The sequence below is a fragment of the Pagrus major genome, chromosome 13, assembly GCF_040436345.1.
Source record: "Pagrus major chromosome 13, Pma_NU_1.0".
NCBI classification, from domain to species: Eukaryota; Metazoa; Chordata; class Actinopteri; order Spariformes; family Sparidae; genus Pagrus; species Pagrus major.
The window spans coordinates 10868086-10888451 of NC_133227.1; the positions used below are offsets into that span (position 1 = coordinate 10868086).

The 20366-nt window shown below is 40.9% G+C and overlaps 2 protein-coding genes across 2 annotated transcripts in view; one reads left to right on the plus strand and one right to left on the minus strand.

Moving 5' to 3' along the window:
- Positions 1-1834: 1834 nt before the first annotated feature.
- hpda (4-hydroxyphenylpyruvate dioxygenase a) lies at positions 1835-10367 on the plus strand. Its single transcript, XM_073479151.1, has 14 exons — positions 1835-1915; positions 2137-2163; positions 2392-2454; positions 4148-4252; positions 4374-4416; positions 4510-4592; positions 6640-6729; positions 6822-6928; positions 8066-8143; positions 8447-8609; positions 8836-8907; positions 9048-9170; positions 9264-9380; positions 10030-10367. The coding sequence occupies exons 1-14, from the start codon at positions 1913-1915 to the stop codon at positions 10141-10143; spliced, it is 1188 nt and encodes a 395-aa protein (XP_073335252.1). The 5' UTR covers positions 1835-1912; the 3' UTR covers positions 10144-10367.
- A 1297-nt stretch (positions 10368-11664) lies between these two features.
- The window catches only part of rnf43 (ring finger protein 43), a 91630-nt gene continuing 82928 nt past the window's right edge, over positions 11665-20366 (minus strand). Inside the window, exons 3-9 of the mRNA XM_073479150.1 lie at positions 18969-19043; positions 18739-18873; positions 18183-18284; positions 17608-17778; positions 17400-17502; positions 15674-17185; positions 11665-15545 (exon numbers count right to left, since the gene is read on the minus strand). Coding sequence (XP_073335251.1) covers positions 15520-15545; positions 15674-17185; positions 17400-17502; positions 17608-17778; positions 18183-18284; positions 18739-18873; positions 18969-19043 — 2124 coding nt within the window. The 3' untranslated portion in view covers positions 11665-15519. The remainder of the gene's footprint in view (positions 15546-15673; positions 17186-17399; positions 17503-17607; positions 17779-18182; positions 18285-18738; positions 18874-18968; positions 19044-20366) is intronic.

Sequence of the window (20366 nt, forward strand, 5' to 3'; positions counted from 1 at the left end):
ACACTATTTTTGTTCATCTGCCTCATGTGTAACAGCCTGACCTCATATGCTCTCTGATCCCAGTCAACAGCCACACTACGCCTCACCCCTCTTTGCCACAGTCCTCTGACACTTCTCCCTGCACTACTGAGCAAACCATGACCTCCCAATGATCTTTATAACCCCTGTCTAAACTGCCAAGAAGCTGAAAGAAAATACATTTGTGCTATCGTGATAAGGCTTTTTGATCTGCCAAATAATGTGATGATCCCAGTTATAATTAATACAACAGGTGTCATGATCACAGCCTGGTTTTTAATCCTTATTTCAACGTGTGAATCCTGATGAACTTAAAGGCTCCCGCTAAATATATAATCTCCAAGAATAAAAGTACCATTAATGATTCAAAATCGGTCTATGTACAAGTAGAAAGTTCTGGCTGTGCTTACAGATCTTAAAGTGCATGATTGTTGATCAGTGTCATGGCAGTTTGAATCATGCAGTATTGCGCCCTCTGCTGGTGGAAATCAGAAACCAAAGAGGAATCTCAGGGAGACTGGTGTGGTATAGTTTGGACCCTTAACACTACTACCAGTGTATTTTTATTAAGTGCTGCGTACTCAGTTCAGTTTGTCATATTCTCAATGCTTTATTCTTATTTTAACCTGTAACGAGTCAGATGAATAGTTCTTCCCCTGAGTTTACAGTAGGCCTGGCATGATGATAACATTATCAACTGATTGTACTTGATCATTCTGGCAGAACTCGATATTGCTTGTTGTGTTTGAATGCAGTTTTTTGCTGACAGAGCCCGAGAGTCCATTTTATCTATTGTTTGGTTTTATTTTATTTACTCATTTACTTGGGAATATTTATTTCTGAACTCAAATTCAATGTCTGAAAATTCTTAAAGCAATATTATGTAGAAATTGGCATAGAATTAGCAATTTGGCGCCCCCCACAGTTTCTGTGTCGTAAATACAAATCCCAGGTCTGTAACAACTTGCCAGACGTAATGTAGGTCCTAACTATAAACAAAACTCATTATGTCATAATAATGTTATGTGTTGAAAACTTGTATGTTGAAGTAAACATGTATGTCACGCTGTGATCCTACCCTCACTTAAGTTACATAGTGCAGAAACAAGTGATAGGGGGTCAGAGTGGCTGAGACAGAGACACCATTCATCCTGTTAGAAGATATTGTACCATCAGAATGATTTGAAACTTTTAAGGAGCAAGATGTAGTTTTGGGGAAGACATTTTAATCAGAAGAGAAAGATATTCATTGACTGATTTTTTTCTGCCTAAACAAACTAAATAAACAAACTCTCTTCGTTGTCATGACAGGATAAACTGAATAAACAAACTGACCTTAAAAGAAAACACAATTTCATTTTTTAACATTTGGCGGACCCTGCCACCTTTCTATCTTCAAACAGTGTTCTGGGGGACCATATTTTCCTCTGAGAACAGCTTATTTATTTCAGTTATGGAAAAAATAGATATTTCTTAGTTTGCATCATTATCTCATTAATATTGTAGATTCTGAGTTTGAATTTCTTCTCCAAAATTACATAGTGCCCCTTTAAGGTAACAAAGTTACATAATGTTGCTTTAAACACTCAAGAGGTGAATATGCACACACACACATTGAGGTTACTGTGTCTGTTTCTCTGATGACGGAGGCTCTGAAGCCTGACAACCGATTAGACTCTGACTGGACTCGGTAGAGATGACAAAATTTGGGCCACTGCTGTTGAACTTTTTAACTAAAGTGCAGCAGGAAGCCAGGAGGCGGACAGGTGGGTGTAGCTCCTAAAGGACCAATCACAGCTGGTCATCAGGTCAGTACTTATCTGCATGCCACCAGGTCAGACAAAGATTTTAGATCTCTTTCTTCTCTGAACTGTGGCCCATCTACAATCACAGCATGGTAAGAGACTTCAGCATTATCAGAGTCAGTGATGATGAGCAGGTGCTCTCAGATGTGGGACATTAGACGCTTTCACAGCTGAGTAATCGAGGAGGTGATTGTATCTTCAGTGGATAAGAACGAGTTTAATGATTTTAGAAATAAAAGATCCACTGACTGGAAGTTAGTCTGAGCACGTGTGGATCAAATTACAATGATCTATATCTTTTCTTTCTTTTTAGACGAGCTACACAGATAAAGGGGAGAAGGTAAGATTAAAACAGCCTCTGAGGAGTCTGTGATGTGTTAAGAGAACTGTTCATTCTGAAGAAGAGAGGCCTGAATCATAATTGAATGGCTGAATGTTGTAAGAATAAATGATTCGTTTGATTGATCTAAGTGCAAATCTTTAAGCTAATATTTAATAAATCTAAAACATTTCACATGTTTTTAACTATATGCAAATGTGTTTCTCCTGTTGTGCTTTTGCCTTTTAGCCCGTAAGGGGAAAGTTTGTCAAGTTTCATCATCTCACCTTCTGGGTCGGCAATGCCAAACAGGTCAGTATCCAAACGCTTGTGTAAAGGTTTACTTTTCTGTCACCAGCGCCATTTTCATGATCTCAACACCACATAAATCCCATCTAATTCTTGTCCACATAACTCATATTTGGATCAAGATGAACTTTTCCAGAGGTATTGTGTTTGAAGATTCAGTGTCTACATCGTGTTTCTGTGGTCAATACAAAACTACAGGTTAAGGGTTGGTAATTACATAATAGCTGAAACTTTGTTCTGGGGTTGGGTGAGATGGCCTTAAGATAATATCACATTTTTTAGGCTGTATCACGATACGCAATATATATCTTGATATTTTAAAATCTCCCCAAAGCACTTCATGAATACTGGGACTGGGTGACAAAATCAGATATCACAATATTTTTGACCAGATACCTCGATATCATTATTGCAACAACATTGTAGGGATGGTTATTGGTACTTTTACAAAATAATAACACAATGAGATTTCTGATAAATAATCATCAGTAATGTGGATATAATGACTAAGTGGACTAAGGCAAGTATTAGAACAAGTAGAACAGTCTGGTAAGTTAAGAAAACTTTTCTATAATGTGAGGAAAAGACAACACAATCACAATATAACGGTCTCCAAAATCTAAGAAGATATATAGTCTCATATATCATGATAGCAAGACATACCAGTATATATTACCAAGCCCTACTTTGCTCTCCATATAAAATAACCATGAGCTGTTGAATCTGTAGCCTCTGTAACTGCCAGACATTTGATCAAAAAACAACATAAACAGTCTGGTTAATTCAAAAGTAATGTGACAGAAAATTAATCAGCAACATTTTGATGATTAGTCAATTGTTTCAGTCATTTTTCATTAAAACATATCTTTGGGTTTTGGAGTGTTGGTTGCTATGTGAATACGTCACCTTCCACCCTGGCAAAATATAATAGCATTTTCACAACTTCCTTACATATCGTAGACAAAATGATGAATCAATTAATAGAGAAAATGACCGCCAGATTAATTGATAATGAAAAATATTGGTTAGTTTCAGCTCAACCACATTTACCAACCATACAATTAGTCCAGTCTACTGTTTATTACATGTTTCATTATTATTTAATATCATATCTAAACTATAGTTATAGTGTAGTGTAAGGCACATATTTTTAAATATTTCTATTTCTCACTATACTGTTCTATATACTGTACACAGTTGACATATATCATGGTATAATGCACACATTCTTATTTTTATGTATTGTTTATTTTTACAAGCTCTTATTTTCTTAGTATTCTTTTCTCTATTCTACACTTGTCTTATAATTCCTCTGTGCTGTGATGTTTATATTCTAGAAGGAACAACAGTAACGTAACCTAATTTCCACTTTGGGGATCAATCATGTATTTCTGATTATGGTTCTGATTTATATATTTTAGATAACTTATTTTAATTCAAATGAAATGAAATGTACAAAGTGGAAAACACCACAGCTTAGACTTGTAGTCATATAAAAAAACATACCTGCTACTCAAACAGTTCATTCAGCCATTCTGGTTCAGCACACAGGCCAGACACCACACAGCCAGGACTGCCAAATCCACAATCCTACATTTCTGGCAGGAGATGAACTCTCTAACTCTGAGTGTATCTCGCTTTGTCAAAGTTCATCAGAAATCTCCGTCACACTAAAGACAGTCTGATCTCTCTGCAGGCAGCCTCCTTCTACTGTGACAAGATGGGCTTCGAGCCTCTGGCCTACAAGGGTCTGGAGACCGGCAGCCGAGAGGTGGTGTCTCATGTCGTCAGACAGGATAAGGTATGAAGTTATTAAACCTCCTGTGCTGACTGAATAAACACTCAAATGCTTTACTGTACAGCACATCCCATGATCCCTGATCCTTTCCACAAACACAACCACCCCTCCTCTCTCCTCACAGATTATGTTTGCGTTTGAATCGCCACTTAATCCTGGAAATGAAGGCAAGTCAAACTTGAGACATAAGACAGATGAAATGCTGTGAACACAACATACTCTGTGTCTGCAATACAACATGGTTTTATCTTTATCCTCAGAAATGGGACATCACCTGATGAAGCACGGGGATGGAGTCAAAGACATCGCCTTCCAAGTGGAGGACTGTGACTTCTTAATCAAGGTAATTAATGATACACACAAACATTATTGTGTAATGTTGATGTGCTGATGGAGTTACTCACAGGTTGGACTGGATTGGCCACACCGTACAGGAAGAAGATGAACTCAGATTGAATTGCAAAAGGCAGAAAAATAATGAGTTTCATATGTTTGACAGTGACAACATTTAACATCCATATTCAAGACAAATTAAATTTTTTCACTGCTGTTGTTTCCACACAAAACATACAGTACACTTAAATTAAAGTGCGACTCCACCAACTTTCCACAAATTCTTACCTGCCGCCTACATTACCCACAATGCAACTTAGCCAATGAGTGACATCACTGGAGGCAATTTATCAGATAACATGCAGCTTCCTCTAGAGCCACAAAAGACTTTATACTACATGTTTTATGCAGTAGTACTCACCAAGACCTGTTAACACACTTTACTGTTTAAATTGGTGGAGATACCCTTTAACGTATGGAGAGATGTCAGAGCGAGGAGGCTGCCATGTAGTCAGTTGCCCCAAGCAGTTAGGGGTTCAGTGCCTTGCTCAAGGGTAGCCATGCTGACTGGTCCGTTGAGGTCTTAAAGCAGCCACCCTCCGGTCCCCAAGCCAATTCCCCCCAGACTGAGCTACTTCCGCCCCTTTCATAGCCAGTCTGCTCTTTCTGGAAAATGATGTATCTACTGATACTTACATTTCACAAAGCCGTATATCTACATGCAATAATGGCATGAGTAAGACATACCACAGTGTCGAAATACTCTGTCACAAGTAAAAGTCCTGCATGCAAAATTTTACTCAAGTAAAAGTACAAAGATATCAGCATTAGTACTATTATTAATTAATGTTAGATGTATCGTTCATTAAACTTTAGTTGACAGTTATTTCACTGTTAATAAACAATACAATTCTTTATAAAAAACATTTATTAAGTAGTTGTAAAGGTTTATAAACATTAGTTGAAACTTTTTAATGGGTATCCAAACAATGTTGATGACGAACTACTCAGTATTTATTAACTGTACAAAGTATTATAAACATCAGTTGCAACTTTATAATACACAATTGCTTAATAAATGGTTTATAAATATTACCTGTTTGAATGAATGGGTCCTTATCAGGCTTCAGCAGAGCTTGATGACAAGCTGAATCATGTGTGTTGGAGCAGGGAAACATCTAAAACATGCAGAACAGGGCCCCCAGGAACAGGACTGAGAAATACTGCCCTGTAATAATACATCATTATTTAGCTCTTGGCAATATTTTGCATTAGTAATCTAAAAAGTAATGAGTTACTAAGGTGAGGGGTATGGGTTGCACAGTATTTCCCTCTGACATTTAGTTGAATGGAATTATGAAGTAGAAATTTGAAATACTCATTTGCTGCAAAAGATCCTCATGATTGTACTCATGAATGAATGTAATTAATTTCCAGCACTGTTTATATGCAGTTTACCAGGAATAGAAGAAATAAGAGAAATAACAGACTTCAAATTCACCTTGATTCTTTGTAAAACTGCGTCTGTTTCCTCTAAAATGTGTCAATTCAAGTTCAAGTAATAAGTTAGTTTAGTTCATCTATTTAACATGGACAAAGTCAGTGTTAGTGTTTATAGCAAAAACAAAAAAACAGAACAATACTACACTACTACACTGAAACACACTCACGTTTTGTGTGACACTATACACAGTTATTACTTTTTAGAAAAATCAGTCATAGTATACCTTTAAACCCACAGGTTAAAATGTGTGCGGTGTCCTCCGTGTGTGTTGAAATCAGGACAAACTCAGTGCAGCCTTAATGTTTGGTGACTCATTGAACTCAGTCAAGGTCAGACTGGATGTTCGGATGAACTCTCTCTGTTGACCGTCAGGTGGCTACAAAGATACAGAGTCACCACTGACCTCACTCAACGGGAGCATCGTCTGAGTTACATAAGCTGTAAATCACAGCATGTAAAGGAACATGTTCTGTCTTCAGCCACCGGAGGGTCTCAAACACTGTTGTATTGCTCTTGTATTTGCTAACTGATCCCAACACCTCTCCTCTGACAGACAGCTAAAGAGCGAGGAGCTATAATCGTCAAGGAGCCCTGGGTGGAGCAGGACAGCCACGGGAGGGTCAAGTACGCTGTGGTTCAAACGGTGCGTAAAGATCTGAAAGCCTCATGTAATAAATAAATACACACATAAAACTGTAAATAATGAATAATGTTGTGTTCATGTTTTGTCCCCAGTATGGAGATACAACACACACACTCATTGAGTACCTCAGTCCCTACAAAGGCCTGTTCCTGCCAGGATACAAGCAGCCTCTGTTCAGGGATCCACTGTTAGCCAAACTGTGAGTGTCTCTTCTGCCAAAATACACCTCATCAGGCACACCTACACACTGTCATGTGATCCTACAACAGCTCTGCAATGAATTCTACTTTTACAGAGCTGATCATATTGCAGGTTCTGTCGACACTGTCAGAAGGGTGATCATTCTTTAAGTGGATTTTATCACAGAGTGTGCACAATGTTAAAATGTGGTTCTAATATTCTGCTTTGTACATGTAAATGGGGTTAATATTAGAAACACCTCTCAATATAATACAGTCCAATGCAACACCACTGCAAACTACAACCTCGATCATAAACGTGTAGTTAAGTGAAGACCTTTAATGTTTTATTTGATCATACAAAGCTATTACATTATAACAACAGCCTTTTATCGTTTTAAAAATTTACTATTTATCTTGTTATAACAGGAAATGTTTCAAGTTATTACAAAATACAAACTTACTGTAACAAGAAACTTTACTTGTTATAACAATATATTATTTATCTTGTTAAAACCTACAATTTATCATTATAACATAAAGCCTTTAACATTATAACAAGATATTATCATGTTATTGCAGAATACAACCGTATCACATCATAATAAGAAACTTTTCTTGATGTAACAATATACTATTAATTTGTATAATTTATTGTTATAACATAAAACGTCATAAAACACGATATTTTCACGTTAAAACAAGATTTCACGTTATGTTATCTTCTTATAACATGAAACACTTCCTGATATAACAAGATAAATAATATATTGTTATAACAAAAAAGTTTCTTGTTATATTGTGATAAATTTGTATGATGTAATAACATGAAAATATCCTGTTATAGCGTGAAAACATCTTTTATAACATCCAACTTTTCACATTACAACCTGATACTGATCCATCTGTGGCAGCAATATACTGCAGAGTATTACAACAGCTGATCTTCATCTCAAGATGCGGAGCCTTTTTCCAAATTTTAACCCAAAACACTAAATAAATGCCTTTCGATGAAAGTTGGTTGCAGATGAGAACAGCCTTAGAATCAGGGAGGATGACTGCTTTAGCATGTATTATCTATTTGTTTGTAACAGATATTCTCATATTGCTGCTGAACTTTTGTGGAAAAGTACCCATTTTTCTTCCTTTCTGTGCAGTCCACCGGGAGGTTTGAGCTTCATCGATCACATTGTGGGAAACCAGCCAGATGATGAAATGGTGCCAATTTCAGACTGGTAAGACTGACTGAGCGCACGTACACACACGGCAGGCAGAGCAGAGCAGAGCAGAGCAGACACACATAGGGTAAAAGGACAAGTAAACATACCACTGATTGTTACTCCACTTCTGACGCAGGGTGAAATGTTAGCTCAGACATTCACAGGCTCCAGTGCAACATCACTGATCTGTAACATTAAAAATCCAAGTTTTATATCAAGAAAAGTCAGCAAGAGAAAATGAGGCGTATCTAAACAATTCTAAATAAGGCTTGTTCGTTTGACTTATCGTGTTTTTTGTGTGTATTCTCCAAATTCCAGGTATCAGAAGTGTTTGATGTTCCATCGTTTCTGGTCAATAGATGACAAACAGATCCACACGCAGTTCAGTTCACTGAGGTCCATAGTGGTGACTAACTACGAAGAGACCATCAAGATGCCGATCAATGAGCCTGCACCGGGGAAAAGGATATCACAGATCCAGGTGTGATGTTATGATGACAACAGTCTCCTTTTCTTTGGGACTTTCTATATATCGCAGTGGTTTATCGCAGCAGCTTGAGGAACAGATGTGCAATTTGGTACTAAGTGATCAAAATCAAAATCTTCCCATATGTGCTCAACCATATTGCGACGTTCAGATTTGTGACAGCTCTTGGTTTACAATCCTGCCTCAGTGCATTTCATGACCTGCGTCTCCCTCTTCACAGGAATATGTGGACTATAACGGAGGACCAGGTGTTCAGCACATCGCCCTCAACACGTCAAACATCATTGAGGCCGTGAGTCTCCTGAGTTTAATTATCGTCAAAATCACAGATTTCACAGACTTCAGCTTCATCCGTGCAAGGCCTCCCAACAAATCTGCAAGCACAGGCAAGTCATAGATCCTGGTTTTTTCCCTGTTTTTGTCTTACGACAGATAGTGAACCTGCGCGCCCGAGGGATGGAGTTCCTCTCAGCGCCTGATGCATACTACGACTCCCTGCGGCAGAATCTCAAAACCGCCAAGATCAAGGTGAAGGAGGACCTCGACCGTTTACAGGTGAGGATACGTGTTATTTTCAGCAAGCTTGAAATCATTTACAGGCCTTTTGCTCGTGTTCTACAACATAAATTATCTGTGTTTCCTTTGAAGGAATTGAAAATCTTAATTGACTTTGACGACAAGGGCTACCTCCTTCAGATCTTCACCAAACCTGTGCAGGACAGACCAACCCTTTTCTTGGAGGTCATTCAGAGGCACAACCACTTTGTAAGTGTTGCACAAACTACTGTTGTAACCAAACTGAGGGAAACTTTTAGCCTTTACGTCTGATGGGACTTACAGGCCTGTGGTCCTGTTTCTTACTTTCACCACCTTTAGGAAGCCGAGACCTGAACACCTGTTTACAGCTCCCACCCAGCGTGAGCAGTATAACAGTAGCCCACTTGTAAAAGCTCAGTAAATCTCTCACAGAAACAGATTAAAAGGCTCCCTGCTTCACAGCGAGGGGGATCTTTGGATTGGGTTGCACCCTGTGGCACTTCAGTTCCAACCCCCGGCACTCGTTCCTCTTGTCAGGACAGGCACATCTTGTCACTCTCCAGCATTTCACTGCGTCTATACATGTACATACAATGCATGAAAGTGAAAACGTAAATCTGAACCACAGCAAAGCACAACACTGGACCTTTTGACTATCTATGGAAATAGTTACATGATTAATTAACAAGCTCTCATCCCTGTCAGAGGAGTGGATGTTCGAGCCCGGTGAGAATATTTATCTGCCGTGATCCGACATCAAAGCGTTTAACACCCTGAACGGTGTCTGAGAGAAGATCCCCAGAGCCATAACAAATGACACAAAAGAAGGCAGATCTTTGGGTAATTAGCCATCTGTGTGTGTTTGTTCTCCCTCCAGGGCTTTGGGGCAGGAAACTTCAAGTCTCTCTTTGAGGCCATTGAGAAGGACCAAGATGCCAGGGGCAACCTCAAAGTGCTGACACCCGAAGGGCAGGCCAAAGCCTTCTACTGATCCTCCGCCTGCTGCCGCTGCCAAACCACACTTAGACTGTTATAAATGGCTGTAGGCACACATTTCAGAGGCAATCAGCAAACACCCTCCGCAACGACAGTAAATCAAACACATGTACAGAGTGTTGAGTATCTTCATGTGACAAGCTGCAAGTGCTATCAGATAGGCTTCAAGTTGTCTGTACATTTGCATGCTGTATGGCTAAATAAAGAAACTCATGTTCATGCAGGTTGGCATGTGTGTTTGGGAAACAGGGCTACACATTTTATAGATATAGTTTGACATTTTGGGAAATGTGTTTTTTTGCTTTATTGCAGAGAGTTAGATGAGAAGATTGACACCACTCTCGTGTCTGTATGCTAAATAAGAAACCTGTTAGCTTAGCGTAGCACAAAGACAGGAAACCAGGGGAAACAGCTAGCCTGGCTCAGTCCAAAGATAATCAGATAGGCATACCAGCGCTAAAACACGCCCCAGTGACAACATAAGTTTAGTATGCTACTGTAGGTCAAGAAATATTTTGGTCCATATACTCGTAAAACCACAACCTGTTGTTTTTACTCTTTGATTTTGTTTCCAGTCTTTGTGCTAAGCTAAGCTAACCGTATCCTGGCTGTAGCTTCATATTTAGCCAATGGAAATCAGTATCAATCTTCTCATCTAACTCGCACCAAGAAAGCGATTAAAAGTGAAAAATGTCCTAAAATGTGGAACTATTCCTCTAATATGAATCTTTATCACTAAAATGTATGATTCCAAGTAGTATTTAAAATCAAAACAAAGGTTTTGCCATTATCTAGCCTACTTTGCTCCATAGCTTCTGCATCGACCAGCTGGGGCTCAGTATTGATCACATCCATTACATTTCAGTTTTTGTACCTCAGTGCACTAATTTTGAGATCAAATCATTGGAGTCCCATCGGCTCTTTCCACAACGTTAAAATGAGCAAGCACTACACACTGATACACACACACACACACACACACACACACACACATGCAAAAGGCACGTTATATTTCCATCTAGCTCAGGTGAAAGTGGAAGTTTTAGGGTTTTTAAGTTGCCTGGGTGCATATTGGAGTCATAAAAGCAATAATTCACAAATTGGAGGAAGTTGATTTAAAAGTTACATTTTATCTGCAGTACAATATGCTTTTGTCATCTGTTTGAATTGTATTTACAATAGATTTTTAATGATTAGTAAAGGTATTTTAGCAGTAAGTATCTGAGTTGTTACAGTGGTGTGAATTTGTTTTTAACTTCTGTGAATATTGGAGCTAATTATGCATAATTATACAACCTGTCTGAATTTTTTTTATTTTTTGCTTCTTATGTTTATGGATGTTTGCTGAGGTCGAATACAATCTTAAATAGTTTGAAGGAAGCTGATTTAAACAGAGTGAGGTAACATTGGGTGAACTATTTCTTGATCACCAGCATGCATGCACAACTCATTTGATACTGTGGGCACTGGACGTTTGTCTGGACACTGCTGCAAATAAATATATCCAGCACGGAGGTTTTATTTCAAAATAATTTATTTGCATATAATTGGAATGAAGACAGGTTGATACATCTGTGATGGCACTGGTCAGTTTCCATATAGAAACATTCAGTCTATACAGAAACCACTCTTTCAAACCTGGACAAAATGGATAAATATATTAGTAAATAAATATATTAGCGACATGTCACTATATTGAAATGTTCTATTATATATAAAATACAACACTATTTCATTTCTGTTTTTGTTTGTTCTCTTTTTGTACACAAAGTATCCAAAATATACTGACATATCCCTTAAAGTTCTGGAGGGATTTTTTTACTCATAGAAAAGGCAGTTTCAGCTCATTATTCTTGCAAAACATAACAAAACAGACACATAAACAACACAAAGAGAAAGATCTTGAACAGGATGAAATCACATTGGATATTCTGCAGCATCACTAAATGTGCTGATGGTTTCGGGTTTTCTTTAACTAACACTTGGAGATTAGAGCTTTTTTTTGTCTCAATATATAATCTGTTTTAGCCAAAGTGCTGCTTGTAATTCAGTCATTTCCATCTCTCACTCTCGGAGACCATTTGGGTACGATAAAAAAGGAAAACAGATGGGGAAACCCTGATGCTTTAGCTGGAGGACGCTGCGTTGACACATTCAAAGTGAGGTATTAACACACGGGACTGCAGTCGAACATTTCTGCATGATTGTCCAAAATGATTTCCACTTCAGTTCTGCTGAAAGCACATTTCATTCTGAGAATTACGGAAAGCAGAAAAAAAAGGCACAACACGTATGTCATATATGTCATCAGTTCACTGTGTTCAAGATTTTGCCTCTTTGGTTCGACAGGTAAGAGCTTAATGTGTTGGGACCTTCCTGATTTTAGGATTGTGGACAGTTTGAGTGAATAAGGCACATGTGAGGCTTTAAGTGCTACTGGTTACATTGCAATACCCACGGGCTCTTTGTCTGCTGTTTGTGCTGAGCTAAACTGTATCTGAACTGTATCGGATTGCTTTCACATTTTCACTTTAAAGGAGAGTCCACGCTATAACAGAATTCCTATTCCTCTGATCTCAAATGATTCAGTCTGATACATGAAAGCATGAAGTCTGTGGTTACGCTGAAAATCAGAGCCGTCTTTGATCGCACGGTGAGGCCGACTTTTATCCAGACAGTTGAAGTGTTCAGAGTAATTTTCCTGGGACATAAACACATTTTCTATCTGTGAGTCTGCCAGAGTGGCTAAACACGGGGAGAGGGAATAGTAGGAAACAAAGATTGTAACCTTAATTCTGTTCTTTGTAGTTTAGAGGGACGGTTAAACAGTTTAGAAACTATTTATCTGAATGGGGAAAAAAACCCTGTAAAACACTGTATTTGATTTTTGATTTAAGGTGGATCTTCCTTCAAGTGCAGTTAGCTCAAAAGCAGGGATTGGCATTTACCAATTCTGGTATCATTACTGTACTTAAAGGCCCTGTTCAGACCTGGCATTACATTAACTCCAGTGACTACTTGTGATCAGATCTCACTTCCCTGCTCTATATGCAAATAAACACATTACTAGCCATGAGAAGGCACAATGTATTTTCACAAAGAAATAAATATCTTCGTGTATAGCATTTGCCGAATTTACAAGAAGGCTTAAATAGTTAAGAATTTGTCATAGGAAGTGTTTCACATTGTTTATAAAGAATCTCCCAACTCAACAACTCACAAAATTGAGTAATTTTTAAAGGGAGTCTGGGGACTTTCTTCACGGATGACAAAGAAGTTGCCTATATAGGTTACTGTTTACCGTATTAGTAAAAATTTGACAGGTTTACCGTCAATAAAATGGTCTCCTTTCATATAATGAAATCAGTTGAAACAGTGTGTTCAAATAAAGTTTAAAAAAAAGTGTGTCAAACATTGAGTTTTATTATTAGATTTAGTATTTCCCATTTTTGGGAAAGTTTATTTAGTTTCTCCTCACTGAAAAACTCTTGAAGTTGTCAGATTTGTTGAGCTAGTTTAATGGCTGGACTGTTTAAAACAGACGGTGAGCTGAATGTGGTCTGAGTGAGCCGATCTCAAAAGCGTCCTCAATGTGTCTTGGGGGCATTCACATCTGTACTTATGATTGGGTGACTCAGGAGACATGTTATTACCAGGTCTGAACAAGGCCAAGATGAATTCTTGCCATTTTTCCAGTGTTTGATTGTTCCTGAGATATTTCTCAGGCTCTATCTACCCGACAGTTTGATATCATGGGAAAAGCGCACCAAGCTTTAATTAAACTGGTGTCAAAGCAACAGACTGAACTGATGCTTGGGGCTGTGAAGTCTACCTACTGTACCTAGCATGGCTTTACTCCAGTTATATCATTAAATAGTCACTATCTTTTCAATGGCTGCAATGTAGAACATTTTTCTAGAGCTTTAGTTGCTGGAGGACAATGGGATAAATTAACATTGTGAAGAATAAGGCATTGAAGGAGCAGAAGATAGGTTTGTCATCCTTGTGATGAGGCCTGTTCACTCTGCACTGATCAGGGGATTTAACAGCACTGAGGTCAAACATGTTAAGTAACCACTGGCAAGAAAAGTGAAAAGAACAAGACAATAGCTTGTAATGACGACCACATAATTCAGTCAAACTGGTTGGTTTTGAAAGATGAAAAAAAAATTACAGACTACAAAAAAAGAAACAGAAAATGATCCAAAACACAAACAAACATGTTGAAAACAGCTGCCATAATTGAAATAATGAAAACAAGGCCCATGCGAGGCTCAGCAACCTCAGTGACTGCTTGTTGTTTGAGGGGCCGAGCATCAACCTTTTTTGGACTTTATGTTGAGTTTATGTGTGGAAGCTACATGGTTGTGACCAAAAAAAACAAAAAAACAACAATCACTACAGCAGTACCTTTAAAGACCCCCTGTGTGTGAGGCATGTTAAGAAATCTGAGCTGAGGTAGGCTGGAGAGAAAAGCTTCTCTCAGCTGAGACTGGACTCAGCGAAGGAAGACCAAGATCACGCAAGTGAAAGTAAGTACCTCTAAGATAAAATCAAGTTATTCTGTAGTAGAGCGAGCGATGCAGAGATGGACTCTCACTTCATGAGGGCTCGACACCCAGAGCAAGGATCATTTGTTGGTTGTCATGGAAGCTTGTGATATCATGATGGTAATGAATATTCTTCCTATAACTGACGAGAAGAGGCACAGAAAACACTTTTCCCCCTTTGTGGTGTATGAGTCGATTCCCCAGCAACTCCCAAACACTTAAATCATTCAATACATTCTGATATATTATGAAGGGTCCAGCATTATTATAAACTTTTAGTATCACAATAATTTCAATTAAGAATGGATATATTTTCCAATCTTATTCAGCTGAAAGTAGAGCTTCAATGACTTTAGGTTGATTAACTGATTAGTCGATCTTCTATTTTGATAATCGATTAATCATTAGGTCACACCTGCTGTTTCCAGCTTCTTAAATGTGAGGATCTGCTGCTTTTCTCTGTCATTTATGACAACAAATGAAGAGTCTCAAGAGACAAAAGACGTCACTTTGAGCTAGAAAACTGTGATGAGCAATTTTTGCCTTTTCTTTTGGACATTTTATAGACTAAACGATTAATTAATTAATCTTGAAAGTGACTGGCAAATTAATCGGTTATGAAAATAATTGTAACCTGCAGCAATAACGGAAAGAGCATGTCAGCATGTGAGCTTCAAATCGTGGGAGAAGCTGGGGAATCGTCTGAAATGAAGGTGTTTTCGTCAGAATTATGTGGAAGACGATGAGAGCGATAGCCAATGAGAGGCTTGTCCATTCTGGCTCCTGTGTAGCAGCGTGATAATGGGGGATGCAACAAGTTCTCACACACCAGACTCCTCTTCTGATCCTGTGGACACAAAGACAGCTCAAGTCACCTTCAAAATATTATCAAAATCAAACAGCACAAATAATATCATTCATCTTTAACCAAAGATTATGATCATGCTATAAAAGAATCACAAGTGAGACACCCACCCTGATTGTGGTGCAATGTTTGGCAGTACAAACAAATGTCTGTGTTGCGCTCAGCAGCAGGGCCGGGGTGGAACCTGCAGGGTGGCCTGTCCATAGAGGTCCCCGGCCCCAGGAGCTGAGGCTCAGATCGGGCCTGCTGCACCCGCTTTTGCCACACAACATGTGCCCCGGCACAGCAAGGCCAGTCCTCCATACCTCCAGAGTCCAGAATGAGGGGCACAGGGAGCAGGGCGGGGTGCAGCTCAGGAGGAGAGCAGCAGAAGCCCGGGCCCTGACCGTAGTGGATGTGGATGCTACGGTCGTCCTGCAGATCCAGGCTCTGGTGGAAGCGAACAGAGGGGCCGTCGAGCACACAGCCACCCACTCGCCCGAGAGGAGCGGGAGGGTGTCCGTGTCCCTGGTGGCAGCAGTGGGGTTGAAGCTGTAAGGGGATTGGGGACACCAGGACAGGAGGTCCTGTAGAGCTGCTGGGGTCATGGTCCTGACACTCTGCCCCGGGACTGGGCCGATCTGTGGGGTCTGGCTTTGGGCACTGGCAGGGGCTGTGCTTAGGAGGGCACACAGGTGAGTCTTTGTCCAGGACAGGAGAAGCCGGAGCAGCTGCAGCAGCAGCAGCAGCCCCCTGCTCCTCCTCTGAGCCTCTGCTTGGGCCCTGGCTGTGCTCCCCCTCCTCATAGTGGTGGTGTCTGTGACGATGGTAGTGGATGTGGCTGAACACAGTCTGTGGCTGTTCTTCGGGGCAGCCCGCTTTGTTCACCACAGAATCCAGAGACCTAGGCCGGGCCTGGGCACACGCTTCCAGGCTGTTCCTGCGGGGGGCGCGCCCAGAACCTGGCCCGTAATACACAAACGGATCGTAGTCACTACTGAGAGAGCTACGGAAGGTGGACCAGCTGCCATAAACCCCCTGCAGGGACACGTCAGTACAGTTGAGAACTGAGTCGCTGGAGGAGCCATGGCAGGGCCCTGAGCTTGAGTCACTCGCTGGCCCATCAGCCAGGTATCCGCTGCGTTCTGTGTGGTAGCTGCCACCCGAGCAGCTGCCCTCGTCCTGCCGGCTATGGGCAGGTGCTCCGTGGGTTTGTGGTGTCACGGAGGCCCCGTGATGCAGTCTTGAGCTGGATGCACTGCGCTGAGCCGGACAGGACGAGCGATAGTTGTGGCAGGACCGACGGGGGGTGTAGTGGTGGGTGGAAGTCCTGCAGTTACCTCCAATCCTGTGGGGCCTCCCAGGACCCTCTGCAGGAAGGTGGTACCCACAGCCGGAGCCGAGCGGCCTGCTGGTGAGGAAACGTAGTGTTTGGGTGTCCCTGGGAGAGGAGCCAGTGTAGTGGCCCAAAGATGGGTAGGGTCCAGAGGGTCCACGAGGGTAGAGGGGCCTCATAGAGAAGGGAACGGCGTGCTGAGGGAAGGGGTGGTTGCGTGGGCTGCTGTAAGGCTGAGGGTGCAGGAAACTCTGGCTTTGCTCTGAACTCTGCTGGAGTCTGTTCCTCTGCGGCTGCCGCTCCGTCCCTGTGGACCACAGCAGCAGTCAGAATATACAGAACACTGCAGGGTTGTCATTTATAGAGCACTTATCATAGCAGATGCAAATAAGTCTTGAAAAAATCAGAGATGTGACTGGTTCTCATCCAAAACAAGCAACAAGTTATTATTAGTGAAATTGCACATTTCACTCCGTCAGACTTCTTTACCAAAATGTAACTGGAAATCTGATTTTCCTCACCCATGATGTTGTGCATGCAGAGGGGACAGGTGCGGTGTTGTAGCAGCCAGGGGTCGACGCAGTCTTTGTGGAACTCATGAGCACAGGAGATGATCCTCAAATGCTGCGATAAAAAGGAGATAGAGAGGAGAGGTAGATTTGAGGAAAACTAGCCGATAAGGACCATCACATCTACAGATAAAGTATGTTTCTCACTCTCTCCTCTTACCTGCCCGTCCTGGAAGTCCTCCAGGCAGATAGCACAGACGGGGCTCGAGTTGGAGCTGCTGGCCGACCCCCAGGCTGCACGGTGGCGCTGAGAGCCCGAGCAGCCCTGAGAGTTGTAGGTTTTGGTCTCCAATCGACTGATGGCCCGCATGGTCTGCTGATGGACAGAGTCCTGCACGCACAAGAAGCGAGGGGTTAATAGCAGGATCTCCAGCTGAGCTATGGATCCAAACAGAAGCTGATCCGCTGTAGGGCTGCAACTAATGATTATTTTCATTAGCGATTAATCTGGCAGTTGTTTTAACCATTAATCGATTAATTGTTTGGTCTATACATTTTCACATAGCTCAAAGTAACAGTCCAAAACACAAAGACTCTTCATTTACTACCATAGATGACAAAGAAAAATGAAAATCTTACATTTAAGAAGCTGGAACCAGCAAATGTTTTGACATTTTTATCAAAGGTTTATCAGAGTATTATCAAATTATCAAAGTAGTTGGCAATTAATTTTCTTTCGGTCAACTAATCAATCAATCGACACCCTTGTCTCTGTACACTTTTGCTTTCACTCACCCAGGTTCTGTTGGACTTGCACTTGTAGCGGAAAGCAAAGATCAGCACGATGGTCAGAATAGCAAGGACGATGGTGAGCAGGATACCCACATCATAGTGTAGCTAAAAAGGGAAAAGACGATGGAAAGAGAGCAAATATTTAGATTCATTCATAGACATTTCTCTAATATCTCCAACATAAATACTGTGTTCAATGTAGCAAGAAAATCCTGTAGAAAAGCCATATTTAGATCCAAGTACAGCGGTGATGTCGCACAGCAATGACTTGCTCTTTCAGATCTTGTAAATCTGTGAAATGCCCTTTAATCTGTCTCCCACCCTCTCCTCTCTACGCTGAAGAGGTCCCTTTGCATCAAACATCCAGCCCACATCAAAACGTTCTGACGCATTTCACACCAAAACAACATTAAACACAGAGGCTCAGGTGGCCTCTCAGCTAACATGAAGCTGTCTCACGACGTCCCTTCGGTTCTGCTATCTCACAGGCGGTTTCCTTTTCTCCCGGTCAATGAAAGGAAAGTCTAACGTATGTGTGTGTGTTTGTTTCAGTGCTTACAGATTGTGGCTGCTCCACCATGATCTCAATGCGAACTTTGGCCTCCTCGTTCTTGTTAACCAAACCCATCAACTGCTCAGCGTCCTTCGCCCTCACCAGCACCACTGGACGGGGAAGTGAGTCTGTTTCTCGCAGCTGTGTGACAGAGACACACAGAAACATGAGTGTGACGGTTCCTTTTGCTGCGTTTTGGTTACGGATATTTTTTAAAATGAATATGGCACTCTCACCTCAGCGGCAGCATTGGCGTCATCACTGACATCAAAGATAACAGCCTGAGCTCCTTTATCCAATGCCATGCGAGCCTGAAGGAGAAAACACAAGAGAGACTAGAGTTAAAAACAAAACATACAGCAACGAACTGGGACATTTAGAGGAAATTCTTCTATTAATGTGATCTGAATGATGGACAAAGATGTTCAGCAAGAAAGCTTGTAACTCCACCACTCAGAGGCCAGTTATACAGTGGACAGTTCACGGTAATACAGAAAACCATACCAGTCCATTTAGTGCCTTAAACCACCACTAGGTGACAGTCATGCACTGAGCATCAGGCCTCACAGCAGAGACCAAAGTACAGCTCCTCCTGCCACTTTTCAACCTGACTCTGGCTAAAAAGTGTTAGCAGGAATCTGAAGGCCACAGATCTGCTGCCTGATCCAAACCTTTCAGCAACATTTAATGTGCACCCAAAAGACATAGTGGAGGATTATTTGACTGCAGGATTTAAGAAACGGTGAAATACTGAATGAAGTAAAAATTAAATGGGTGAGGCATCATGCAAATAGGGACATTTTGTATTCAAACTAGGCTCTGAAACTGTGCTGCAGGTCTCCCACTCCACGGGTTACTGCCCAGTGGTGCTCAGTCTCAATGTAGGCCATGGCCAACACAAGGCAACAGCTGAATATGTGCAGCAGAGCGCAGTTTACTTGCATAAAGACTCCCTAAAATGGTTATAGCACTCACCAGTATCCATAAATCTCTTCATCTCCTCCCATTTGTGTTATATTTCATCAAATCAACAGTGAGCTTGGAGGAAATATGGGATATACAGACATTTTTGGGGTTGGTGTGCTTTTAGGTGCTACTCTGCACTTTGCCTTCCTGCCCTTTCACAATACACTGTACCTTCTGAGGTCCTGGCCAACTTAAGTGTTAAGTCTGTGGGACACGAGAAAGGTGTATGTCAATAAAACTGTGTATTGTACAGGTTAGATAAAAACACATTAAACACCATACATGTCAGTAAAAAAAACTTCTTGGTGGACCTGCGATAACAAATTTGGCGGCCTAAATTGATGCCCCGAGACTGTGAGAGTGAACCAAAACTGTAAAGTGGAGAACCAGAAAATAAAAACAATAAACAAAAAGATGCTATAAAGCTTTGTTGAGCTGTGGGGAACTGCAGAGCCGGGTGATCTCTCCCTCTCTGTAGATCTAAAAATATTGATTAAAGCCACTTTAAAGGGCCATGTGTGAGTTTGGTGGCAAGCCCTTAACACTAACCCCTAAGCTTTAGTATTTGATGACCTTGGAATGAGACTCAACAATCAAATATCTTTCTCCGGAATAATGTAGAAATATAGTGAAATAACAGCAAAAGTAGAAGAGTCATCAGCAGGCCA